General features: G+C 42.3%; 1 protein-coding gene across 3 annotated transcripts in view; it reads left to right on the top strand.

Moving 5' to 3' along the window:
• Positions 1–27,123, top strand: part of ACACA (acetyl-CoA carboxylase alpha) — a 932,629-nt gene that overhangs the window by 641,155 nt on the left and 264,351 nt on the right. For all 3 annotated transcript variants that reach the window (XM_044288111.1, XM_044288112.1, XM_044288113.1), the window contains exon 44: positions 10,720–10,830. In XM_044288111.1, the coding sequence (XP_044144046.1) occupies positions 10,720–10,830 (111 nt within the window). The remainder of the gene's footprint in view (positions 1–10,719; positions 10,831–27,123) is intronic.

The following is a 27,123-nucleotide window of genomic DNA, read 5'->3' as shown; positions in this document are numbered from 1 at the left end:
CGTAAAATTTTTTAGACATTTATATTCCTGACTTCTTCTCACGCTTTAGGGCCCCTAAAATGCCAGGGCAGTATAAATACCCCACATGTGACCCCATTTCGGATAGTAGACACCCCAAGTTATTCGCTGAGGGGCATAGTGAGTCCATGAAAGATTGAACTTTTTGTCACAAGTTAGCAGAAAGGGAGACTTTGTGAGAAAAAACTAAAAAAATCAATTTCCGCTAACTTGTGCCCAAAAAATAAAAAAACTTCTATGAACTCGCCATGCCCCTCATGGAATGCCTTGGGGTGTCTTCTTTCCAAAATGGGGTCACATGTGGGGTATTTATACTGCCCTGGCATTTTAGGGGCCCTAAAGCGTGAGAAGAAGTTTGGAATCCAAATGTCTAAAAATGCCCTCCTAAAAGGAATTTGGGCCCCTTTGCGCACCTAGGCTGCAAGAAAGTGCCACACATGTGGTATCGCCATACTCAGAAGAAGTAGGGCAATGTGTTTTGGGGTGTATTTTTACATATACCCATGCTGGGTGAGAGAAATATCTCTCTATAATGACAACTTTGTATAAAAAAAATTGGGCATGGGTATATGTAAAAATACACCCCAAAACACATTGCCCTACTTCTTCTGAGTACGGCGATACCACATGTGTATACAGATAATCATAAAAGTGGGAGACCACTATCCGGCGCTGCAGGCATATAGATGAGTCTTCAGGTTTTGTAGTGATTTTTTTATTGAGGTCAACGCGTTTCAAGGGCGGAGTGCCCCCTTCGTCAGGACAATTCACAGAATGCAAACTTGCTTGTAATTGAGACATTTAAAACACTGTTTTGGCGGGTTAATCAGAGGGAGGTACAGAGATAAGGAGGGGCGTGTTTAGTATAATGAGGCTCCTAGATAGCCTTCAATTACGTCATTTAGAAGAAGATACTGGGATATATGTATATTTGTATCTAACATGTTACCTAAAGGAATATATTGTAGTGAAAGAGTGGGCTACAGTTGCGCTAGACTGAGCGCTACATATGGATGCTTATTCCCTCTTCTAAGTTGATACATTTGATACATTTTATTAAAACCTGCACTCTCTTGCGCTGGTATCTCAGAGAGACACCAGCACACGGAGTTCTACACAGAGCCAGAGTCATCTCAAGCTCTCTGCTCTCTCTGTCTGCAGCGATCCTCCGTGTCGGCTGCTTCATAGAGTACTGCCTGTCATATGAAAAGCACCAGCGCTGCTCGATCTCTGGACTGGAAACGATCGCAATCGCTGGTGCTGGTGTAATCCCGTTTCTTGTGTCAGCTAGTGTAATGGCCCTGCGGGATGCGGGGCTCTCGTTTCACAAGTTTCACAGGTAGTGGGGTGATTCCTGTGTGTACCTTTATTTGGACGCCTGGTCCCGATGTCAATCAAGTATATAGACTGCCGGTCTGAAGCGGGGGTGAGTGTGAACTTGCAATTGGGGCTGGAATCAAAGTTCTTGGCCAGTCTATGCCAAAGGGATTAGCATACTGTTATTATTATTATTATTATTATTACCACCACTATCGGTCCCCGATTGTCTTTCAAGAGATATTATGGATTGTGTCTAGATATAGTAAAACTGTATATATATAAATTAAACCAACAATTCTCATTGCATTCTTATATGCTATGATAAAAATAATAATAATAACAATAAGTCTCTGCGTACTTTAAAAGCGGATGGGCTCATAGGGGGCACAGATGATAGGGGCGGTTATATAGATGGATAAATAGATGTATAAGACATATATATATAATTATACATTTAAAGGTATATATAAAATTATACATTTAAATGTGAAGATAAAAATAGTAATAATATAAATAGAGGTAAGATAAACATAAATAGATATCAATGCGAACAAAATTAAGATAAAAATTGACTCATCCAGTTGCACAGGATTAAACAAAGTAAAATCACATAAAAAAATACAATAAATGTGCATACGGATGGATGTATGTAATGAAGGTATATATTCAATATTCTCTGTCATCATTCTGCTGCTCCTAATTTTATATGGATCATTATCATAGAGCGTTTATACAGGCATATATACATGTGTATATAAATACACATATATATACCCACACAAGCACATGTAAACGCACATGCATGCAAACATACCTACACACACATATACACACACAGGGTTGTGCGTCATTGTCTCTCGGATATATATTGTTGATCATTATATAATCCTTATTTAGTATTATATATGTGTATTATTTTTATTATCTCAAAAATCTCATTCATGTCCTTCATAGGATAGTCTCAATGATTTCATTCAAACCTCGTGGACTCAGTGTATCTAATTGGTACATCCAGAATACTTCCCTCTTCTGTAGTTTTTCTAAACGGTTCAGCGGGTTTTCTGGTATAAAATCAATGGGAGTAATTTTTATCTTGTGTTTGTCTTTTTCTGGGGTGGATGCACAATGTCCGGAAACCCCATGTTTTAGATATTGTTTGCGGATGTTATACCTATGTTGATTCACCCGGCAATGAAGGGCTTGGGTGGTTCGGCCAACGTATTGTAGGCCGCATCCGCATTCAATAAGATAGATGACATAGGTAGAGTGGCATGTGAGATGGTATTTTATTGGGAATGTCGTACCATTATAGTTGGAAGTAAAGGAGGTTTGTCTATGTGTAATGACTTTACAACATAGGCACCTCTTAGATCCACACTTATAGCTACCTTTCTCTCTCACTTTTTCTTGGCTCGGTCCGCTTGCTTCTATCGCTAGGGTGTGTTGTTTCGGTTGGCTCGGGGCTAATATGTTTTTTATAGTCGGTGCCCGTCTATAGGTAATATTTGGTGTGGTGGGTAGGTATTTTGCTACATGTGGATCTTGTAGAAGAATATGCCAGTGGTTTTTGAGGATTTTTTGAATCTGTCTATTAGACGTGTTGTACTGAGTGATAAAGCCTGACTATTTCATTAGGGCCCTTAGGTTTGTTGTTAACTGATAGGCATGCCTCTTGTGATTGTAGGCTACTCTTTTTTATAGCGTCTTTCACAAGTTGTTTTGGGTATCCTTCATCTCGGAACCTGTTCTCCAAGATCTTTGTCTGTATTTTAAAATCCTCGTTCTTTGTACAATTCCGTCTAATCCTTTTACATTGGCTATATGGTATGTTTTGCAGCCATTTTTTATGATGGAAGCTAGAATAGTGAATATAGCTGTTAGTGTTCACTGTTTTGAAATATGTTTTTGTGCTCAGCAGATTATTGTGACATGAGATAATAATGTCTAGGAATTCTATCTCTACTTTATTGAAATTCGGGGTGAAGGAGAGCCCCCAGTCTGTTTCGTTTAGGGAGTTGCAGAATATTTTTGCCGTGTCTTCCTTCCCATCCCAAATAATAAACAGATCATCAATGTATATTTTATAATATATAATCTGTTTGTGGAAATCAGGGTGGTTAGTGATGAATTTTTCTTCGAATTCCCCCATGAATAAGTTTGCAAACGCCGGCGCTACTCGCGTCCCCATAGCGGTCCCCTTGCACTGATGGTAGACTGTATTATTGTACATGAAATAGTTGTTCTGAAGTATAAAACGTAAGCCGTCAAGGAGAAATTCTATTTGGGGTGATGTTAGCGTATCATCCTTTTGTAGAACTGTTTTTACACATTCTATTCCTATACCGTGCTCAATGTTCGAGTAGAGGGCTGTGACGTCCGTTGTAAGAAGGCCATATGTGTCCTTCCACTCTATCTGTTTAAGTTCTCGGATCAATTGACTTGAGTCATGGAGGTAGCTTGGCAGATTCTTCACGTAGGGTTGTAAGAACATGTCCATGAACTGTGATAGATTACTGGTAGCACATTTTGTGTTTGAAACAATAGGTCTGCCGGGGGGATTTTGTATGCTTTTATGAATTTTGGGCAAGTGGTAGAAATATGGGATACATGGTGTTTTTGGAGACAAGAAGTTGCGTTCCTTTTTATTAATATACCCTTTTTCATATGCCTTCTTAACCAGGGTATTTAGTTTTTTTGTAATTTCAGGGAACGGATCATGTAGGATGCGTTCATAATAGGTGGTGTCGCTGAGAATGTTCTGTGCTTCTTTTTCATAATCCTCATAGTTCTGTATGACCAAACCCCCTCCCTTATCTGCAGGCCGAATGGTCAATTCATCATTCTTTTTTAGTGTGTCCAGTGCTCTACGTTCATGGTATGTTAGGTTTCCCTTAAGTACCTTACTTTTATCAGTATCTGTTCCAGGTCTCCCCCCCATAGGGACCATAGAGGACCCTGACAACATATCCCACCCCCATGACTATACCCTCCACTTCTCCCCCACCCCCAGTCCCCACATTTTCCCTCTGATCGAAATTGATGAACATATTTCGGTTATTGATAACACAGCATCAGGCTCTAATGCATTTGTACCATTCTTAAATCATGCCAGATTACCCAACACACACAGCGCTCCTTTTTTAGAAGTGGGGTTACGTCCCCCCCCCCCCCCGTCCAAAATCGAACCCACAGATTACCCAATATTTCCCAAAAAGAAAAAGAAAACTAGAACACGAGGAAAGAGAGGGGGACAACACCAAAAAAGGAAGAGTGATGTAAATGCAAATTCAAAGAAACTTGAACCCCCTACCTCTACTAAAGAAACATCCACAGTGAAAATATTTAATTTTTCATCACACACGTTAACAACCCATGAAACCAGCCTTCTACAGAAAGGACTGTCTTTTTGCCCCCAAAATAAGATCGACCCTCTGGGTCTATTCATAGATGTCCAGAAGTTTAGACGTAATTTAACAATAAAGAGACATTTTGACCTGGAAAAAAACAAAATACCTACCCAAAGACAAAACGAAAGATCAACTAGTAGAAAAGAGATCATAGAAAACAATGGAGAAATCCAAACAACAGATACGGACAACTTCAGACATATAGAAGTTCGACCTAAATCCAATTTCTTCCCATTACATAGCCAGGGACATTGCATCCCGACTTTCTTTGATCTTGCATCTACTGATCTAAAAAAGATCGCGATTGGAACAGATACTGATAAAAGTAAGGTACTTAAGGGAAACCTAACATACCATGAACGTAGAGCACTGGACACACTAAAAAAGAATGATGAATTGACCATTCGGCCTGCAGATAAGGGAGTGGGTTTGGTCATACAGAACTATGAGGATTATGAAAAAGAAGCACAGAACATTCTCTGCGACACCACCTATTATGAACTACATGATCCGTTCCCTGAAATTACAAAAAAACTAAATACCCTGGTTAAGAAGGCATATGAAAAAGGGTATATTAATAAAAAGGAACGCAACTTCTTGTCTCCAAAAACACCATGTATCCCATATTTCTACCACTTGCCCAAAATTCATAAAAGCATACAAAATCCCCCCGGCAGACCTATTGTTTCAAACGCAAAATGTGCTACCAGTAATCTATCACAGTTCATGGACATGTTCTTACAACCCTACGTGAAGAATCTGCCAAGCTACCTCCACGACTCAAGTCAATTGATCCGAGAACTTAAACAGATAGAGTGGAAGGACACATTTGGCCTTCTTACAACGGACGTCACAGCCCTCTACTCGAACATTGAGCACGGTATAGGAATAGAATGTGTAAAAACAGTTCTACAAAAGGATGATACGCTAACATCACCCCAAATAGAATTTCTCCTTGACGGCTTACGTTTTATACTTCAGAACAACTATTTCATGTACAATAATACAGTCTACCATCAGTGCAAGGGGACCGCTATGGGGACGCGAGTAGCGCCGGCGTTTGCAAACTTATTCATGGGGGAATTCGAAGAAAAATTCATCACTAACCACCCTGATTTCCACAAACAGATTATATATTATAAAAGATACATTGATGATCTGTTTATTATTTGGGATGGGAAGGAAGACACGGCAAAAATATTCTGCAACTCCCTAAACGAAACAGACTGGGGGATCTCCTTCACCCCAAATTTCAATAAAGTAGAGATAGAATTCCTAGACATTATTATCTCATGTCACAATAATCTGCTGAGCACAAAAACATATTTCAAAACAGTGGACACTAACAGCTATATTCACTATTCTAGCTTCCATAATGAAAAATGGCTGCAAAACATACCATATAGCCAATGTAAAAGGATTAGACGGAATTGTACAAAGAACAAGGATTTTAAAATACAGACAAAGATCTTGGAGAACAGGTTCCGGGATAAAGGATACCCAAAACAACTTGTGAAAGACGCTATAAAAAAGAGTAGCCTACAATCACAAGAGGCATGCCTATCAGTTAACAACAAACCTAAGGGCCCTAATGAAATAGTCAGGCTTTATCACTCAGTACAACACGTCTAATAGACAGATTCAAAAAATCCTCAAAAACCACTGGCATATTCTTCTACAAGATCCACATGTAGCAAAATACCTACCCACCACACCAAATATTACCTATAGACGGGCACCGACTATAAAAAACATATTAGCCCCGAGCCAACCGAAACAACACACCCTAGCGATAGAAGCAAGCGGACCGAGCCAAGAAAAAGTGAAAGAGAAAGGTAGCTATAAGTGTGGATCTAAGAGGTGCCTATGTTGTAAAGTCATTACACATAGACAAACCTCCTTTACTTCCAACTATAATGGTACGACATTCCCCAAAAAAAATACCATCTCACATGCCACTCTACCTATGTCATTTATCTTATTGAATGCGGATGCGGCCTACAATACGTTGGCCGAACCACCCAAGCCCTTCATTGCCGGGTGAATCAACATAGGTATAACATCCGCAAACAATATCTAAAACATGGGGTTTCCAGACATTGTGCATCCACCCCAGAAAAAGACAAACACAAGATAAAAATTACTCCCATTGATTTTATACCAGAAAACCCGCTGAACCTTTTCGAAAAACTACAGAAGAGGGAAGTATTCTGGATGTACCAATTAGATACACTGAGTCCACGAGGTTTGAATGAAATCATTGAGACTATCCTATGAAGGACATGAATGAGATTTTTGAGATAATAAAAATAATACACATATATAATACTAAATAAGGATTATATAATGATCAACAATATATATCCGAGAGACAATGACGCACAACCCTGTGTGTGTATATGTGTGTGTAGGTATGTTTGCATGCATGTGCGTTTACATGTGCTTGTGTGGGTATATATATGTGTATTTATATACACATGTATATATGCCTGTATAAACTCTCTATGATAATGATCCATATAAAATTAGGACCAGCAGAATGATGATAGAGAATATTGAATATATACCTTCATTACATCCATCCATCCGTATGCACATTTATTGTATTTTTTATGTGATTTTACTTTGTTTAATCCTGTGCAACTGGATGAGTCAATTTTTATCTTAATTTTGTTCACATTGATATCTATTTATGTTTATCTTACCTCTATTTATATTATTATTACTATTTTTATCTTCACATTTAAATGTATAATTTTATATATATACCTTTTAAATGTATAATTATATATATATGTCTTATACATCTATTTATCCATCTATATAACCGCCCCTATCATCTGTGCCCCCTATGAGCCCATCCGCTTTTAAAGTACGCAGAGACTTATTGTTATTATTATTATTATTATTATTATTTTTTTTATCATAGCATATAAGAATGCAATGAGAATTGTTGGTTTAATTTATATATATACAGTTTTACTATATCTAGACACAATCCATAATATCTCTTGAAAGACAATCGGGGACCGATAGTGGTGGTAATAATAATAATAACAGTATGCTAATCCCTTTGGCATAGACTGGCCAAGAACTTTGATTCCAGCCCCAATTGCAAGTTCACACTCACCCCCGCTTCAGACTGGCAGTCTATATACTTGATTGACATCGGGAACAGGCGTCCCAATAAAGGTACACACAGGAATCACCCCACTACCTGTGAAACCTGTGAAACGAGAGCCCTGCATCCCGCAGGGCCATTACACTAGCTGACACAAGAAACAGGATTACACCAGCACCAGCGATTGCTATCGTTTCCAGTCCAGAGATCGAGCAGCGCTGGTGCTTTTCATATGACAGGCAGTACTCTATGAAGCAGCCGACACGGAGGATCGCTGCAGACAGAGAGAGCAGAGAGCTTGAGATGACTCTGGCTCTGTGTAGAACTCCGTGTGCTGGTGTCTCTCTGAGATACCAGCGCAAGAGAGTGCAGGTTTTAATAAAATGTATCAAATGTATCAACTTAGAAGAGGGAATAAGCATCCATATGTAGCGCTCAGTCTAGCGCAACTGTAGCCCACTCTTTCACTACAATATATTCCTTTAGGTAACATGTTAGATACAAATATACATATATCCCAGTATCTTCTTCTAATTGACGTAATTGAAGGCTATCTAGGAGCCTCATTATACTAAACACGCCCCTCCTTATCTCTGTACCTCCCTCTGATTAACCCGCCAAAACAGTGTTTTAAATGTCTCAATTACAAGCAAGTTTGCATTCTGTGAATTGTCCTGACGAAGGGGGCACTCCGCCCTTGAAACGCGTTGACCTCAATAAAAAATCACTACAAAACCTGAAGACTCATCTATATGCCTGCAGCGCCAGATAGTGGTCTCCCACTTTTATGATTATCTGTATACCATTTGTTCCTGGAACTATCGAGACAGGAAGAGGCCCAGGCAGCAGCACGGCATCCCCTTAAGCTGGTGGGGATAGATACCAGCCAAGGCATCTACAGCTGTTGTGACTCTTCACAACAGCATCTGGTAAGCGAACTACGCACCTAATATTATATTATTTATAAGACGATACCACACATGAGGCGCTGTGTTTTTTCTTCTTTTCTTGTCGATACCACATGTGTGACACTTTTGCAGCCTAGGTGCCCAAAGGGGCCCAAATTCTAAAGAGCACCTTTAGGATTTCACAGGGCATTTTTTACGCATATGGATTCCAAACTACTTCTCACGCATTAGGGCCCCTAAAATGCCAGGGCAGTATAAATACCCCACAAGTGACCCCATTTTGGAAAGAAGACACCCCAAGGTATTTCGTGATGGGCATAGTGAGTTCATGGAAGTTTTTATTTTTTGTCACAAGTTAGTGGAATATGAGACCTTGTATGAAAAAAAAAAATCACTATGCCCATCAGCGAATACCTTAGGGCAGGGATGTCAAACTCGTGGCCCTCCAGCTGTTGCAAAACTACAACTCCCATCATGCCTGGGCATACTACAGCTATCAGGGAATGATGGGAGTTGTAGTTTTGCAACATCTGGAGGGCCATGAGTTTGACATCCATGCCTTAGGGTGTCTACTTTCCGAAATGGTTTCATTTGTGGGGTGTTTCTACTGTCTGTGCATTGTAGAACCTCAGGAAACATGACAGGTGCTCAGAAAGTCAGAGCTGCTTCAAAATGCGGAAATTCAAATTTTTGTACCATAGTTTGTAAACACTATAACTTTTACCCAAACCAATAAATATACACTTATTGCATTTTTTTTATCAGACATGTAGAACAATAAATTTAGAGAAAAATATATAAAGAAAAATTTACAACTGAAAGTGAAAAATGTCATTTTTTTGCAAACATTTCTGTAAATTTCGATTAATAACAAAAAATGAAAAAATGTCAGCAGCAATGAAATAGCACCAAATGAACGCTCTATTAGTGAGAAGAAAAGGAGGTAAAATTAATTTGGGTGGTAAGTTGTATGACCGAGCAATAAACCGTGAAAGTAGTGTACTGCAGAATTGTAAAAAGTGGTCTGGTCTTTAAGGGGGTTTAAACTAGGGGAGCTGAGCTGGTTAAGTACCGGAACATCATGGCGTACTGGTATGTCATGTGTCCCCAAGAGGTTAAGGAGGTGGGCTGCTGTGAAGCTCAAAGTTAAGGGGACAGCCTGCTGTAGATGTGCCATTGTAAGGAGGCGGGGCACTGTGGGGGGGGCAGTGTTAAGGAGTGAGGTGCAGTGGAGTTTACTGTTAAGGGGGCAGGGTGCTGTAGAGGTCACTGTTATGGGGTATACTGTGGATATCTTTTAACGAGACACAGAAACATTTAATGAAATATACTCGTGCGAGTCCTTCTGCTAAAATAAATATATATATCTACATAGTGAGAGAGTGAGTTCGGGTCTGAGAGTGACTGAGAACCAGGTGTGGAAAGGTTATTCCTATACTCAATCCCTGATATTGTCTACCTGAGGTAGGTACCAGGTACAGTTCAGTGTTTTGATAAAAAGCTAACTGCCATAGAGAGCAGAAGAGATCTTTGTTTTGCTCTGAGGTACACAGAGCGACTTGTGTGTGAGCACATAAACATCACTGTGCAAAGAGAATTGAACCTGAAAACTGGGTGAGAAACACATAATTTTTAGTTTTCTGGTATGAACCCTATCCATAATGACTGACAAACATTTGTAATGCACTTTTCTCACAGGGTTTCAAAGCGCAGTGCTAGTTGTGTGGCTCCCTGGGAAGTTGGTGGCAGCCATACAGGCAATCAAGGTCAAAACACAACGCACACAAGGGTCAGTTTTGTAAAAAAGCCAATTTGCCTATTTGTAGATTTTGGTGACAAACCTCATTGCATATGTACCAAATTCTCAAACTTCAGTGTCTTGATCTTTTTTCTTTTAAGAATGTTATGTTTGATTTTTATTTGTATTTCATTTTTTTTCTTCCAGGTGACCTGCAGGGCAATTGGTATCGGAGCTTATTTGGTGAGATTGGGTCAACGAACAATTCAGGTTGAAAACTCGCATATTATTTTGACTGGTGCTGGGGCATTAAACAAAGTAAGTATTGTCGTCGATATAATGTTGCCTTTTGTCTCTGTATCATATAAAATACCTTTTGTCAAAAATATACATGTAGCCTAGATTTTGTGATTACTTTCTTGTGTAATTTCATTTTTCATTTATTAAAACTTGATTGTTGGTCCATTGTGAGGCCTTTTCAAGAATGATGGAGAACAATTAATGTGGCATCAATGTGTAAAGGGAATCTGTCAGCTTCTAAACACCCTTCAAACTAGAGTAAGCGGTGTATGGCGTGACGCCAAGTCCACTTATGTAATTTATATCTTCGTATTGAATTGCATTCCACGACTGTGCTCCTGCAAACCAGCAGTGAAATGCAGTGAGAGGACTCTCAAACTCGCACATAATGGAGAGGACTCAAAGAGGTGCCCTCTCAATGCATTTTACTACTGGTTTGTGGGACCACAACATCAGAATGCAAGTGAGTATGAAGATAAGAATTCCATAATTGAGAACACTATTCAAAACTTACTCTAGTTTGAAGGGTGTTGAAGCTGACAGATTCCCTTTAAGAGAAAGTGTTATCCTACATTTATAATATGTACCGTAATTCATAAAACAAGAAAATGAAATAATGCCATAATTTATTTAAAAAAATGCTGAATGCTACCTCGCACAATTTATGAAATAATAAAATTACACAAAAATAATGAGGATAATAAAGTTGAGCAGTGAAAATGCCTGAAATATATTTTTATAATTGGCAGATCAGTCATTCCTGTAACCAAAGAAAGATAAATTAAAGAGTATTGACATTTTCCTTCTGATTGGGCCTAAAAAGATACTGCAAGCATATAAGTAAATACATGTCAATTAAATTTCATATTTTTAGTTATTATCCCCTTAAGTGACCACACCTATGCCGGTCCCTAAGGAGCAATAGGCTGGGCCACCGCCTTTTCAGGGCCCAGCCTAAGCACAGCATGGGCTCAGCTTTCACATGAGAGCTGCGTTCCTGCTTTACCAGCCCAGAGTTCATTCCGGGCTGTTTACCCCTTAACATGCTGCGGGCAGTGGAACACCCTGCAAATTTGATTGTGGGGTGCCAATATGTGTGTAGGAAGGCTGGGACATGATGTAAGCCCCAAGCCTGACTTGAGTGTTGTATTGTAGGCTGCGCCTCTCTTTCGGAGTAGGCTGGTCAATGTCAGTATAGCACTGACATCAAAGGAGTAAGGCCCCTTTCACACGGGCGAGTTTTCTGCGCGTGTGCAATTCATGAGGTGAATGCATTGCACCCACACTGAATCCGGGCCCATTCACTTTAATGGGGCTGTGCAGATGAGCAGTGATTTTCACGGATTACTCGTGCGTTGCGTAAAAATCGCAGCATGTTCTATATTCTGCTTTTTCACGCAACACAGGCCCCATAGAAATGAATGGGGCTGCGCGAAAATCGCAAGCATGTGCGATGGTTGCTAGGAGATGATAGGGATGAGCAACCCCGGACCCCATTAAAGTAAATTCACTGTATTTTCCCTTACAACGTGGTTATAAGGGAAAATAATAGCAATTTTAATACATAATTCTTGCTAAAATGTCGATTGAGGGGTTAAAAAATAAATAAAAATCACCTTATCCAATTGATCGCGCATCTGGCATTGTCGCCTTTCTTTTTCTTTCTGGACCTGCAAAAGGACCTTTGATGACGTAATTGCTGTCACCGCGTGGTGAGCGTGGTGACGTCAGCACAGGTCCTTCTGAATGAAGATATATCCCCTACAGTGAATGGCGAAAAAAATAAATATAGAATTGCTCATTTATTCTTGGTCACTACTGAAAAAAAAGGTAAAGGGATTATCTGATCCCTGAAATGCCCCCCAATATGCCCGAGCCCCTCACACACAATGTACTTCCCTGACTCCCCAGCATCAGCACCGCTCCTGGTTTGCCCACGGCCGCCACTGCTTCTCCCCATGTGCGTATGAAAACTTCCGGTGTTGTTGGGGGAGGGGGTTAGCCAATGGCATGAAGTGATAGGGACAAGCCTTCCTAGCTTTGCAGGTGACGCATTTCAGGGGTCGGATAACCCCTTTAATAACAAGGGATCAAAAAATATTATTTACCCCAAAATTATACCAATAAAAACTACAAGTCATCCCACAAAAATCAAGCCCTCAAACAACTCCATAGAGAGAAAAATAAAGTTATGGATCTTGGGATGTGGTGATGCAAAAACATTTTCTTCTTTTTTTATATATATATTTTTTTTTGCAGCACAGAAGTAGTAAAACATAAAATAAAAAACTTTATGTATTTGATAACACTGTATTCTTACTGATCCAGAGAATAAAGATATCATGTTATTTGTGTTGAAAAATGAATGTCGTAAAATTTATAACTTGAAAACTAAGTGTGGCAGTATTGCTATTTTTTCCCATCTCCCTCCCAGAAAGAATTAATAAAGGTTAATCACAATGTGTACAAAAATGGCACAATTAAAAACTACAACCTGTCCCGCAGCAAACAAGCCCTCTTAAAGCTACGTTGACTGAAAAATATAAAAAGTCATAGCTCTTGGAAGGCAATGACGAAATTAAGAAAAATGCTTGGTCCTAATGCCCAAAACAGGCTGTTCACTAAGAGGTTAAAGCTGATTATGTCACACAATTAAAAAAAAAAAAAAAAATTGTCTTGTAAAATGCTAACAGGAATGGTGGTTGCTGTATTTTTGGTTACAGGGACTCTGTCGGCGCTTTCGACCACTCTAAACTGGTTGCAGCACTAGGTAGGGCCTGGGGAGAGCAGCAGTTAGAGATTAGAGAGGTAATAATGCTGTCAAGAACAGTATGATGCCCACCTTCAAATCAACATCTTACAGACTACAGTAGAGGTATTTTAAAAGCAGAGTAACCTTTTCATATATGGTATTGGTCAAGGGGAAAAAAAAAAAAACGTATTCCATGTATTGTCAGTGTCTATTGATTTCCACTCTAGACAGTTCAGCTTTTTACACTGGACACTAAATGGGCTACAATTTCCAATACAGCATAACACGTCATAATTATTGAGTGAACACATTTTTCCTTTGACTCCATTATAAGCCGATCTGAAGGAGATCCAATGTCCAAGGCTGTAAGACATTTCTGTCTGGCCTTACCTCTTATGTGGAGGGGGTGGATGAAGGCATCAGTGTGTGAAAAACCGATACTGTATATTCTGCCATAAAACTATAATTTTATTATGGGATTAATGTAAAATGAAGACATGTTGAAAAAAATGGACAAAAATTGATGTTAGTCTGAAAATTTACATTAACCACTTCAACCCCGCTAGCTAAAACCCCCTTAATGACCAGGCCACTTTTTACACTTCTGCACTACACTACTTTCACCGTTTATCGCTCGGTCATGCAACTTACCACCCAAATGAATTTTACCTCCTTTTCTTCTCACTAATAGAGCTTTCATTTGGTGGTATTTCATTGCTGCTGACATTTTAACTTTTTTTGTTATTAATCAAAATGTAAAGATTTTTTTGCAAAAAAATTAAATTTTTCACTTTCAGCTGTAAAATTTTGCAAAAAAAACGACATCCATATATAAATTTTTCGCTAAATTTATAGCTCTACATGTCTTTGATAAAAAAAAATGTTTGGGTAAAAGTTATAGCGTTTACAAACTATGGTACAAAAATGTGAATTTCCGCTTTTTGAAGCAGCTCTGACTTTCTGAGCACCTGTCATGTTTCCTGAGGTTCTACAATGCCCAAACAGTAGAAAAACCCCACAAATGACCCCATTTCGGAAAGTAGACACCCTAAGGTATTCGCTGATGGGCATAGTGAGTTCATAGAACTTTTTATTTTTTGTCACAAGTTAGCGGAAAATGATGATTTTTTTTATTTTTTATTTTTTTCTTACAAAGTCTCATATTCCACTAACTTGCGACAAAAAATAAAAAATTCTAGGAACTCGCCATGCCCCTCACGGAATACCTTGGGGTGTCTTCTTTCCAAAATGTAAAATGACACCCCAAAACACATTCCCCATTTTCTCCTGAGTACGGCGATACCAGATGTGTCACACTTTTTTGCAGCCAAGGTGGGCAAAGGGGCACATATTCCAAAGTGCACCTTTCGGATTTCGCAGGCCGTTTTTTTACACATTTTGATTGCAAAGTACTTCTCACACATTTGGGCCCCTAAATTGCCAGGGCAGTATAACTACCCCACAAGTGACCCCATTTTGGAAAGAAGACACCCCAAGGTATTCCGTGAGGGGCACGGCGAGTTCCTAGAATTTTTTATTTTTTGTCACAAGTTAGTGGAAAATGATGATTTTTTTTTTCTTTTCCTTACAAAGTCTCATATTCCACTAACTTGCGACAAAAAATAAAAAATTCTAGGAACTCGCCATGCCCCTCACAGAATACCTTGGGGTGTCTTCTTTCCAAAATGGGGTCACTTGTGGCGTAGTTATACTGCCCTGGCAATTCAGGGGCCCATATGTGTGAGAAGTAGTTTGCAATCAAAATCTGTAAAAAATGACCGGTGAAATCCGAAAGGTGCACTTTGGAATGTGTGCCCCTTTGCCCAGCTAGGCTGCAAAAAAGTGTGACACATCTGGTATCGCCGTACTCAGGAGAAGTTGGGGAATGTGTTTTGGGGTGTCATTTTACATATACCCATGCTGGGTGAGAGAAATATCTTGGCAAAAGACAACGTTTCCAATTTTTTTATACAAAGTTGGCATTTGACCAAGATATTTATCTCACCCAGCATGGGTATATGTAAAATGACACCCCAAAACACATTCCCCAACTTCTCCTGAGTACGGCGATACCACATGTGTGACACTTTTTTGCAGCCTAGATGCGCAAAGGTGCCACAAATTCCTTTTAGGAGGGCATTTTTAGACCTTTGGATCCCAGACTTCTACTCACGCTTTAGGGCCCCTAAAAAGCCAGGGCAGTATAAATACCCCACATGTGACCCCACTTTGGAAAGAAGACACCCCAAGGTATTCAATGAGGGGCCTGGCAAGTTCATAGAAATTTTTTTTTTGGGCATAAGTTAGCGGAAATTGATTTTTTATTATTATTTTTTTTCACAAAGTCTCACTTTCCGCTAACTTAGGACAAAAATGGAAATCTTTCATGGACTCAATATGCCCCTCAGCAAATACCTTGGGGTGTCTTCTTTCCAAAATGGGGTCAGTTGTGGGGTGTTTGTACTGCCCTGGCATTTGAGGGTCTCCGCAATCATTACATGTATGGCCAGCATTAGGAGTTTCTGCTATTCTCCTTATATTGAGCATACAGGTAATGAGATATTTTTTTCCGTTCAGCCTCTGGGCTGAAAGAAAAAAATGAACGGCACAGATTTCTTCATTCGCATCGATCAATGTGGATGAAAAAATCTCTGCCCAAAAAAAAAAAGGAGGGGAAAGGCGTCTGCCAGGACATAGGAGCTCCGCCCAACATCCATACCCACTTAGCTCGTATGCCCTGGCAAATCAGATTTCTCCATTCACATCAATCGATGTGGATAAATAAATCATTGCCGGGATTTTTTTATATACAAAGTGTTTGCCAAAGCATAGGAACGCCGCCTCCTCCTCAGCTCGTTTGCCTTGCCAAACGTATCTGTTACTGCAGAGTAGAAATCTCGTCTTGCAGCGCCGCATACACCGACTTGGGTGTAATCTGACAGCAGCGCAATGCTTTTGTCAGAATGCACATCAGTGCTGCAGCTAGTCGATCGGTTGGTCCACCTAGAAGGTAAAAAAAAAAAAAAGAAAAAACCAGGCCGCAACGCAATAATTTTATTAACTTTGGAACAGAATATATAAACTTTAACTTTTTGAACTAAACATTAACCTTTTTGCTTACTTTTGCTTACTACAGACACGACATCTTTTTCGGGGTGACGGTTGGGTTGAGGTACCAGGAACGACATTGGGGAAATGTCGCTCGTGTAGGCGGCTAACTACACTGGTAGATGGGGCCACGGAACCTCCTGGGTACAGGAGGTTCTCGATGATCTCTTCCTGAAATTTGAGGAAGGATCCAGTTCTCCCAGCCTTACTGTAGAGAACAAAACTATTATACAGAGCCAATTGAATTAAATATACAGACACCTTCTTATACCAGCGTCTGGTTCTGCGGGAAACTAAATACGGAGACAACATCTGGTCATTGAAGTCCACCCCTCCCATGTGAAGGTTATAGTCGTGGACTGAGAGGGGCTTTTAAATGACACGGGTTGCTCGCTCAATTTGTATTGTCGTGTCTGCGTGAATGGAGGAGAGCATGTAAACGTCACGCTTGTCTCTCCATTTCACCGCGAGCAGTTCTTCGTTACACAGTGCGCCCTCTGCCCCCTTGCAAGACGGGTGGTAACGAGCCGTTGGGGGAAGCCCGCGCGACTAGTTCGCCACAGGCGCCAATCCGTTCTAGAAACAAATGCCTAAAGAGGGCCACACTTGTGTAGAAATTGTCCACATAAAGATGGTACCCCTTGCCGAATAAGGGTGACACCAAGTCCCAGACTGTCTTCCCACTGCTCCCCAGGTAGTCAGGGCAACCGACCGGCTCCAGGGTCTTATCTTTTCCCTCATAGATCCGAAATTTGTGGGTATAGCCTGTGGCCCTTTCACAGAGCTTATACAATTTGACCCCATACCGGGCGCGCTTGCTTGGGATGTATTGTTTGAAGCCAAGGCGCCCGGTAAAATGTATCAGGGACTCGTCTACGCAGATGTTTTGCTCTGGGGTATACAAATCTGCAAATTTCAGGTTGAAATGGTCTATGAGGGGCCGAATTTTGTGGAGCCGGTCAAAAGCAGGGTGGCCTCTGGGACGGGAGGCGGTGTTGTCGCTAAAGTGCAGGAAACGCAGGATGGCCTCAAAACGTGCCCTGGACATAGCAGCAGAGAACTTGGGCATGTGATGAATTGGGTTCGTGGACCAATATGACCACAATTCATGCTTTTTAGTTAGACCCATGTTGAGGAGAAGGCCCAGAAAAGTTTTAATTTCGGAAACTTGGACTGGTTTCCACCGGAAAGGCTGGGCATAAGAGCTTCCCGGGTTGGCGGTTATAAATTGTGTGGCATACCTGTTTGTTTCGGCCACAACTATGTCTAAGAGCTCCGCAGTCAAGAACAGCTCAAAAAATCCCAGGGCCGAACCGATCTGAGCTGTCTCAACCCGAACTCCAGACTGGGCAGTGAAAGGGAAAACTACAGGTGCGGCTGAAGTTGGGGACTGCCAATCAGGGTTTGTCAGCACCTCAGGGATTCTAGGGGCTCTACGGGCACGTCTTTGCGGTGGCTGCGACGGGGTCACTACTGCTCGTGCCACCGTCCCGGCTTCAACTGCCCTTCTGGTGCTCGCCACTTCACCAGGTTGTACGGCAGTGCTGGTACTAGGTCCAGGGAGGGCTGCACTGCTGGTGTATGCCTCACCACGTAATCCGACAGCAGCAGCCCCACTCTGCTGCTCTTGAAGCGGATCCTGCGCAACCTGTGGTCTAGCGACACGGGGCCGGTTACGCCTGGTGCTATCAGGGACCTCAGCCTCCTCGTCCGAACTTTAGGTCAGAGAGCCACTGCTTTCTACAGGTTCGTATTCTGTAGGCCTCTTCAGAAGAATACCCCCTGTTTGACATTTGGGCATCTAAATTTAGGGGTATTCCCTGAGACTACCCAAGAAAAAAAGCAAGCCTGTCTTACAAAGGGGAGGCTAGCGAAGTACCAGAGGCCGCTGCGGTTGATAAAAAATATCAAAACTGATTTTTTTTATCGCCGCAGTGCGTGTAAAGTGAATGTGCAGTGATAAAAAAAAACATTTTTTTTGGTCAGTGCGGTGGGGCGGGTGTGGGTGAACGCACGTGTGGGCGACCGATCAGGCCTGATCGGGCAAACACTGCGTTTTGGGTGGAGGGAGAACTAAAGTGACACTAATACAATTATAGATCTGACCGTGATCAGTTTTGATCACTTCCAGATACTATAAAAGTACAAATGCTGATTAGCGATACGCTAATCAGCGAATCAGTGACTGCGGTTCGGTGGGCTGGGCGCTAACCGATCCCTAAACTACCTAACCAAGGGGCCTAAACTATCCTAAAACCTAACGGTCAATACCAGTGAAAAAAAAAGTGACAGTTTGCACTGATCACTTTTTTCCTTTCACTAGTGATTGACAGGGGTGATCAAAGGGTTAATTGGGGTGCAGGGGGTGATCTGGGGCTAAGTATGTAGTGTTGGTGTACTCACTGTGTAGCCTGCTCCTCTGATGGATCCAACCGACAAAAAGGACCAGCAGAGGAGCAGGGCAGCCATATAACAGATCATATTTACTAATATGATCTGTTATCTGGCACTTGATTGGTTTTTAAAAAAATCATCAGCTTGCCAGCCGCGATCATTGGCTGGCAAGCTGATGACGCGACCCCCCTTGACGAAATGCCGGCCCGAACTGCGCATGCGCGGGCCAGCAAAGCGCGTCATCTCGCGTCTCGCGAGATGGCGCGTATATGCGTCAGTCTGCGCAGCGCTGCCGCCTCCGGACCGCACATCTGCGTTAGGTGGTCCGGAGGCGGTTAAAGGGGTTGTCTACTTGTGACCAATGTGTAGGGAAGATGACTATATGGCAATTTTTTTTATATGGCCTTTGTTGATATTCTGTGCCTCTTGCTGTATTTCATTAACCAGGCCTCATTGTTATGCAAATCTTCTGATGGAGGGTCATGTGACCAGGCAAGTCGCCTCTATGTGATGCCTCCTGCATTCAAACACACCGTGCTTGCACTAAACTCCCAACAGTGCAAGTGCAGATGCTTGATACAGTGTATTTGGAAGGATATGTCACATGACCCTCCATCAGCAGACATTTTATGGACAAGACCTGTGTGTGAATAGCACAAAAGACTTTGTAAACAAGGGGACATACCTTATGAAATATAGAAAATGTTGCAGATATAATCGCCTTACAAACACATTGGTCAGCTGTAACCAGAAAATGGCCAACTCCTTTAAAGGGGTTGTCTCACTTCAGCAAGTGGCATTTAACATGTAGAGAAAATTAATACAAACCACTTAGTAATGTATTGTAATTATCCATACTGCTTCCTTTGCTGTCTGGGTTCATTTTTCCATCACATTGCACGTTGCTCATTTCCATGGTTACAAACCACCCTGCAATCAGAGGTGGTCGTGCTTGCACGATATATGAAAAGGCACCAGCCTACGTGAGCTCCCATGGTCCCCGCCACCAGAGAGGCTAATTCTTTTGCCTATAGTGCGTAAGCACGAACAACACTGATGGATTTTAGGGAGGTCTGTAACCATTGAAATGAGCAGTGTATAATGTGATGGAAAATGAATCCAGCCAACAAAGGAAGCAATATGAATAATAACAATACATTAGTAAGTGCCTTGTATTAACTTTCTCTACATGATAAATCCCACTTACTGAAGTAAGACAACCCCTTTAAAGTGAAAGCTATTTAGCAAGTCATTACATCCAAAAATAGCTTTAAAGAGCCCTCCTGACATGTCTGTTGTAGTAGATACTTGCATTTCCCATTTAACCCTTTCACACATTTGGACGTACAGTCACGTCCAATCTGCTTGCTGGGGCTGTGACACTATAAAATGTCACAGCCCCAGAGTCTCCGCTCTCCCGGAGAGCAGAGACACTGGGAAGCCGGCAAGGGACCAATCCAATCAGAGTGGTCCCTTGCCAGCAAGCGCTCCGATTGTTTAGTCTCTGCGGATTACCCAATCGGAGCGTTTCATTGAGAAAAATGCCGGTTTCAGGCTGTGATCTCCACGCCATTGCCTCCATTGTCTCCCAGATGCCCCCTTCTATAATGTCCTCTGTGCCGGCTCTGATGGCAGCAGCTCAGGAGTGCCATTAGCAGAGAGTGTCTGCTGCTACATCCGAAATCGGTGCTGGCACCGATCTCGGCCGTTTAACCCCATAGATGCCGCGGTCAGCAGCTGCCCACGGCATCCATGGGGTTAAGAAGGAGGGAGTTTCCTCTCTGTTGCGTCGGACCGCCACTGCTATGATGGCAGCGGCCCGATGGTTGCCATGGCAACTGGGCGCCTTTCAAAAGGCGTCTGGGCTACCATGTACCTAAGGCCCCTTTCACACGGGCGAGATTTCCGCGCGGGTGCGATGCGTGAGTTGAACGCATTGCACACGCACTGAATCCTGACAAATTCATTTCTATGGGGCTGTTCACATGAGCGGTGATTTTCACGCATCACTTATGCGTTGCGTGAAAATCGCAGCATGTTCTATATTCAGCGTTTTTCACGTAACGCAGGCCCCATAGAAATTAATGGGGTTGCGTGAAAATCGCAAGCATCCGCAAGCAAGTGCGGATGCGGTGCGATTTCCACGCATAGGTTCTAGGCGACAGTCTATTCACTGTATTATTTTCCCTTATAACATGGTTATAAGGGAAAATAATAGCATTCTGACTACAGAATGCTTAGTATAATAGTGCTGGGAGGGTTAAAAAAAATAAAAAAAAGTTAACTCACCTTATCCACATGATCGCCTAGTTCCCGGTCGGTCTGTTCTTTAGCTGTGGCTAAAGGACCTGTGGTGATGTCAGATCACATGCTCCATCACCATGGTGATGGACCATGTGATTGGAGCATGTGATCTGACATCACCAAAGGTCATTCAGCCCACAGCTAAAGAACAGACCGGGATCTACACGATCATGGGGATAAGGTGAGTTAACTTTTTTATTTTTTTTAACCCTTCCAGCGCTATTATACTAAGCATTCTGTATTCAGAATGCTATTATTTTCCCTTATAACCATGTTATAAGGGAAAATAATACAATCTTCAACACATCAATCCCAAGGCCGAACTTCTGTGAAGAAGTTCGGGTTTGGGTACCAAACATGCGCAATTTTTCTCACGCGAGTGCAAAACGCATTACAATGTTTTGCACTCGCGCGGAAAAATCGCGGGTGTTTCCGCAACGCACCCGCACATTTTTCCGCAACGCCCGTGTGAAACCAGCCTAAGGCAGATCAGACCCTGAGGGTCTGATCAGCCTTAGTGTAAGTGTAGCACTGACTATACAGTGCATTGCAATAGATGACTATTGAAATGCACTGTTTAGCCATCAGGCCCTCTGGATCTTGAAGATCCAAATGGGTCTTGATAAATAAATAAAAATAAAATTTGTCTTTTCTCATATTCGTTCTTTTATGTCATTAAAAAAATTAAATAAAAAAATTAAATAAACTACACATAATTGGACTTGATCTATAAAAGTATCATATTACTAATCCTGCGTGGTGAAGGCTATAAAATAAACTTATGGAATTGCGTTTTTTGTCATCTTATGTCCACAATTTTTTTTTTTTATAAAAAGTGATCAAAAAGACATATGTACCCCAAAATGATACCAATAAAAACTATAGCCCATCCCGCAAAAAAGAGTCCCCAAACAGCTACATTGGTGAAAAAATACAAATGTTATGGGCCCTAAACTAATTTCATCAAATGACATCTTAGAAAATCCTGATGCCGCTTTTACCCTTCTAAATTCTGCCGTGCCCCCAAACAATAGTTTATGACCACGTATGAGGTGTTGCCATAATCAGGAAAAAATGCATAACAAATTTTCACAGCCACGTGTTTCTAAATTCTATGAAACGCTTGTTGGGTCAAAGCATTCACTTCACCACTAAATTTATTCCTTGAGGGGTGTAGTTTCCAAAATGGAGTCACTTTTTGAGGTTTTCTTTCTAGGGGTACATCAGGGTCTCTTCAAATGTGACCTGAAAACCATTCCAGCAAAATCTACGCCCCTCTTCCCCCCTGCCATATGCCCATAAAGCAGTTTACGAGCACATATGGGGTGTTTCTGTAAACTGCAGAATCAGGGTAATACATATTGAGGTTTCTTTTGACTGTTAACCCTTGCTGTGTTACAGGAAATTGGAATTAACCTGTTCCGGAGATAGGGTGTACCGGTACGCCCCGATTTCCCGATCCTTAAGGACACAGGGTGTATCGTTACGTCCTGTGTATTTCCGATGACAGCCGCTCGGCGGGCGGTGATCGGAACCCGGTGCCTGCTCAAATCATTGAGCAGGCACCTTGGCTTAATGCGCCGAGGGGTCCTTTGACCCCCCGTATAGGCTATTGCAGCAAATCGCAGGTCAATAATACACCACCAATCACCATCCTGCGATCCTGAGTGGTGATGGTGACATCACCTCTCCGGATCGCTCTCATTGGGCGGACGGTAGGTTCAAATTATTGCAGCGCTCCTCTCTTTCTCCTTTTGTGTCCGGGAGCCCGAGGAGAGAGGAGTGCTGCATCGATCATCAGAGCCAGCACACCTGCCCCCCTCCCCCCACAACTTTTTTGGGGCGCAAGCAGTTTTTTGTTTTTTTGTATGCTTACGCTGACTGTGGCCGGCACTCTTAGCATCCGGCCACTGTTAGCGCATCGCACACCCCACCGCTGATCAACTTCGGACGGTAAATCATCAGCTCCCGGTTTGAGGCCATCCAGAAATGCCTGCATTATTCAGATAATGCAGCAGGCCCCCCCCCCCCCCTTCCCAAGGTGATCCTGCCTATGATTTAACACGCAAGAAGACACACACTCCCCTATGGCCCGCCGGATGTTCTCGGCCGAGGAGGCATACGCCCAGCTTGCCTCCCGAGTCTGAGAATCCCAGTGAGGACGAGGATGACCCCACTTTCCTTTTGTCATCCACGTCCTCCTCATCATCTAGCAATGATGATGAGCCCCCAAGGCGGCGGAGCAAGGGGACTGCCATTATAGGGACCCTGTGGCCCACCCTTGTACGAGCAGCTCTGGGGCTCGTACTAGTTTTCCGGCCCACCAGTTAAATCCACCGGAGCCCCCTGCCGGTGAACTTGTCTGGTATATGTAGCGGAGTGCAATATTAGAATCCACGATCTCCGCTGGTATAACAGGTAAATCCACAGTCAGCGCTGAGCAGTACGGCAATATTCCCAATCCTCCCAATAACCGGACGAAACACAGTCTGGGAGTCAACTACTCGCTTTATTCACAAGCTTGTATATTTATACAGTTCCCCAGCCATTGTACACAAACTCCCCTCTGTCTGTAACACAATACACAGAACCACATGAGCCTTGTCTGAGACGTAATTAACCAGCACAATAAGCATTGTCTGAGACGTAATCCACAAAATACAATTACCAAACGTAATGGACTAACTTGACCCCCAGCATACACAGATACAATGTAACCGAACACATAGTAACATACATAGTCTGTAGGACAGCCTGAATGCAATCTGCTACCCAGTCTAAAAGGGGCAGTAGTAGCAATATACAATACCACATGCCCAAATATTGCATTCAAACGTACGGACAACCTTCTTACATTATAGTCCAGAAGTGGCTAGGTTTGCCACAATGCTCCCCCAGAACCAAGCCGGCATACACAGTCTGATCCCAACGGATCGGCTTGGGGATGTCCAGGAGAGTACTCACAGATTTAAGCTGTGCGGCCGGTCTATCTTCTCTTTCAAAGTTAGTGTGGGCCATAATCCTGGGGCAGGAGGCGGGCAAACAGCCCGCTCCAAAACACCGTGGCGAAGTGGCTTTCGCCACAGTATATCCCAGAGCATTTTGAGCCCGTGATTCCTGAGTTTGCAGGCTAATCAGGAATCCAGATTTCCACAGTGGGCTTCACTGAATACAACTTTTTTAGTCTTTTTTTTTCAGTGACCACTTTGTAAATCTAATAGTGAAGCAAACAAACCTGTATGCCCAACAGTTTGTTGCTCAACGCCCGGGCTCCTTTTTGGCTAGGCCCGGTGGCTGGACCCCGGTCAGTGCAGCCGAGATGAGGACATTTTGGGGCCTCGTGCTGCATATAGGCCTAGTCAAAAAACCTAGAGTCAGGCATTACTGGAGTGGGGACATCCTCTACCAGGCCCCACTTTACAGTACGGCAATGACAAGCTCCCGGTTTGAGGCCATCCAGAAATGCCTGCATTATTCAGATAATGCAGCATGTCCCCCCCCCCCCCAAGGTGATCCTGCCTATGATCTCCTGTACAAAATCAGGCCAGTTATCGATCACTTTGGGGCCAAATTTGTACAGGCCTATGTACCTGGAAGGGAGGTCGCAGTTGATGAGTCTCTCATTGCTTTCAAGAGGAGACTCCTTTTCCGCCAGTATGTTCCCTCTAAGCGGGTGAGGTATGGCGTGAAGCTGTACAAACTTTGTGAGAGTACCTCAGGGTACACTTACAAGTTTTGTGTGTACAAGGGGTGAGATTCCCGTATTGAACCCCCAGAATGTCCCCCCACTCCGGGTGTTAGCAGGAAACTTGTGTGGGCCCTTATGCACCCACTGCTAGATAAGGGTTACTACCTGTATGTGGATAACTTTTATACTAGTATCCTCTTGTTCCAGTCCCTCGCCGCCAGATCTACATCCGCTTGTGGGACTGTGCGGAAAAAACAATGCGGCCTCCCTACCTACCCCCCCCCCCCCCAGGTACCTACCCCCAGGGATGAGACCCGTGCCCTTACCAGTGGAAACCTGTTGTTGGTCAGATATAAGGACAAGAGGGATGTCCTACTGTCCACAATTCATGGTAACGGCATCACTCCTGTCCCTGTGCGAGGTACCATGGCAACGGTCCTCAAGCCCGATTGTATCGTTCACTACAATCTGTATATGGGAGGAGTTGATCTATCTGATCAAGTCCTTAAGCCATATAACGCCATGCGAAAAACCCGGGCATAGTACAAAAAAGTTGTGGTCTACTTGGTACAGGTTGCCTTGTACAACTCTTTTGTGCTGTTCCGGAGCGCTGGCAACACAGGGACATTCCTTCAGTTCTATGAGGCAGTCCTTAAGGCCCTGTTCTTTTCTGACCGGTAAAGAGCAGGCTGGAGTACCTTGGGAACTGTTTGCACCCGGATCATGCCTGTCCAACACTTTCCAGGTGTGGTCCCCCATACTGCAAAGAAAGGACGGACCCCAAAAAAGTGCAGTGTGTGTCAAAGTAGGGGGATACGGAAGGACACCACTACTCAATGTGACACGTGCCCCGATCGTCTGGGCCTCTGCATTATTGGTTGCTTCAGGGAGTACCACACTTCCATGGAATACTAAATTTATATCCCAATTTAGCCACTGACAATCGGATAAAAAAAAACTGGTTCTCAGACTTGAGACACTAAAACTATATATTTTTTTAGACATATTAGGTATCACCGTGTCCGTAATAATCTGCTCTATAAAAATACCCCCCAACCCCTCAGATGAACAAGGTCAAAAAAGTAAAATAAAAACGGTGCAAATTTTTTTTTATCACCTTACATCACAAAAATTGTAATAGCAAGCAATCAAAAAGTCATATGCCCCCCAAAATAGAGCCAATAAAACCGTCCTCTCATCCCACAAAAAATGAGCCCCTACCTAAGATAATCGGCTAAAAACTTTTTTTTTTAAATGACTCTTAGACTATGGAGAATCTAAAATGTTTTGTTTTTTTTTGTTTATAAAAAGATAATATAGTATACATAAATAAATAAAAAAAGTAAACATATTAGGTATTGCGGCGTCCGTAAGAATCTGCACTATAAAAATACCCCCTCAACCCCTCAGATGAACATAATAAACGGTGAAGATAATAAACGGTGCCAAAAAAGCTATTTTTTTGCAAATTTTCTATTTTAATTAGTTTTTTTTTCCCATTAACAAAGCAAGGGTTAACAGCCAAACAAAACGTAATATTTATTACCCTCATACTGCAGTTTACAGAAACACCCCATATGTGGTTGTAAACTGCTGTATGACCAAACGGCAGGGCGCAGAAGGATAGGAACGCCGTATGGTTTCTGGAAGGCAGATTTTGATGGCCTTGTTTTTTCTTTTTTGGCACCATGTCCCATTTGAAGCCCCCCTGATGCACACCTAGAGTAAAAACTCTGTAAAAGTGACCCCATCTAAGAAACTACACCCCTCAAGGTATTCAAAACTGATTTTACAAACATCGTTAACCCTTTAGGTGTTCCACAAGAGTTATTGGCAAATAGAGATAAAATTTCAGAATTTCTATTTCTGGTAACCTTGCCTCACAAAAATGTAATATAGATAAGCCAAAAATCATATATACCCTAAAAATAGTCCCAAAAAAAACTGCCACCTTATTTCGTAGTTTCCAAAATGGGGTCACTTTTATGGAGTTTCTACTCTAGGCGTGCATCAGGGAGGCTTCAAATAGGACATGGTGTAAATAAACCAATCCAGCAAAATCTAG

The sequence above is a fragment of the Bufo gargarizans genome, chromosome 3, assembly GCF_014858855.1.
Source record: "Bufo gargarizans isolate SCDJY-AF-19 chromosome 3, ASM1485885v1, whole genome shotgun sequence".
NCBI classification, from domain to species: Eukaryota; Metazoa; Chordata; class Amphibia; order Anura; family Bufonidae; genus Bufo; species Bufo gargarizans.
This window is presented reverse-complemented; position numbering and strand designations above follow the sequence as displayed.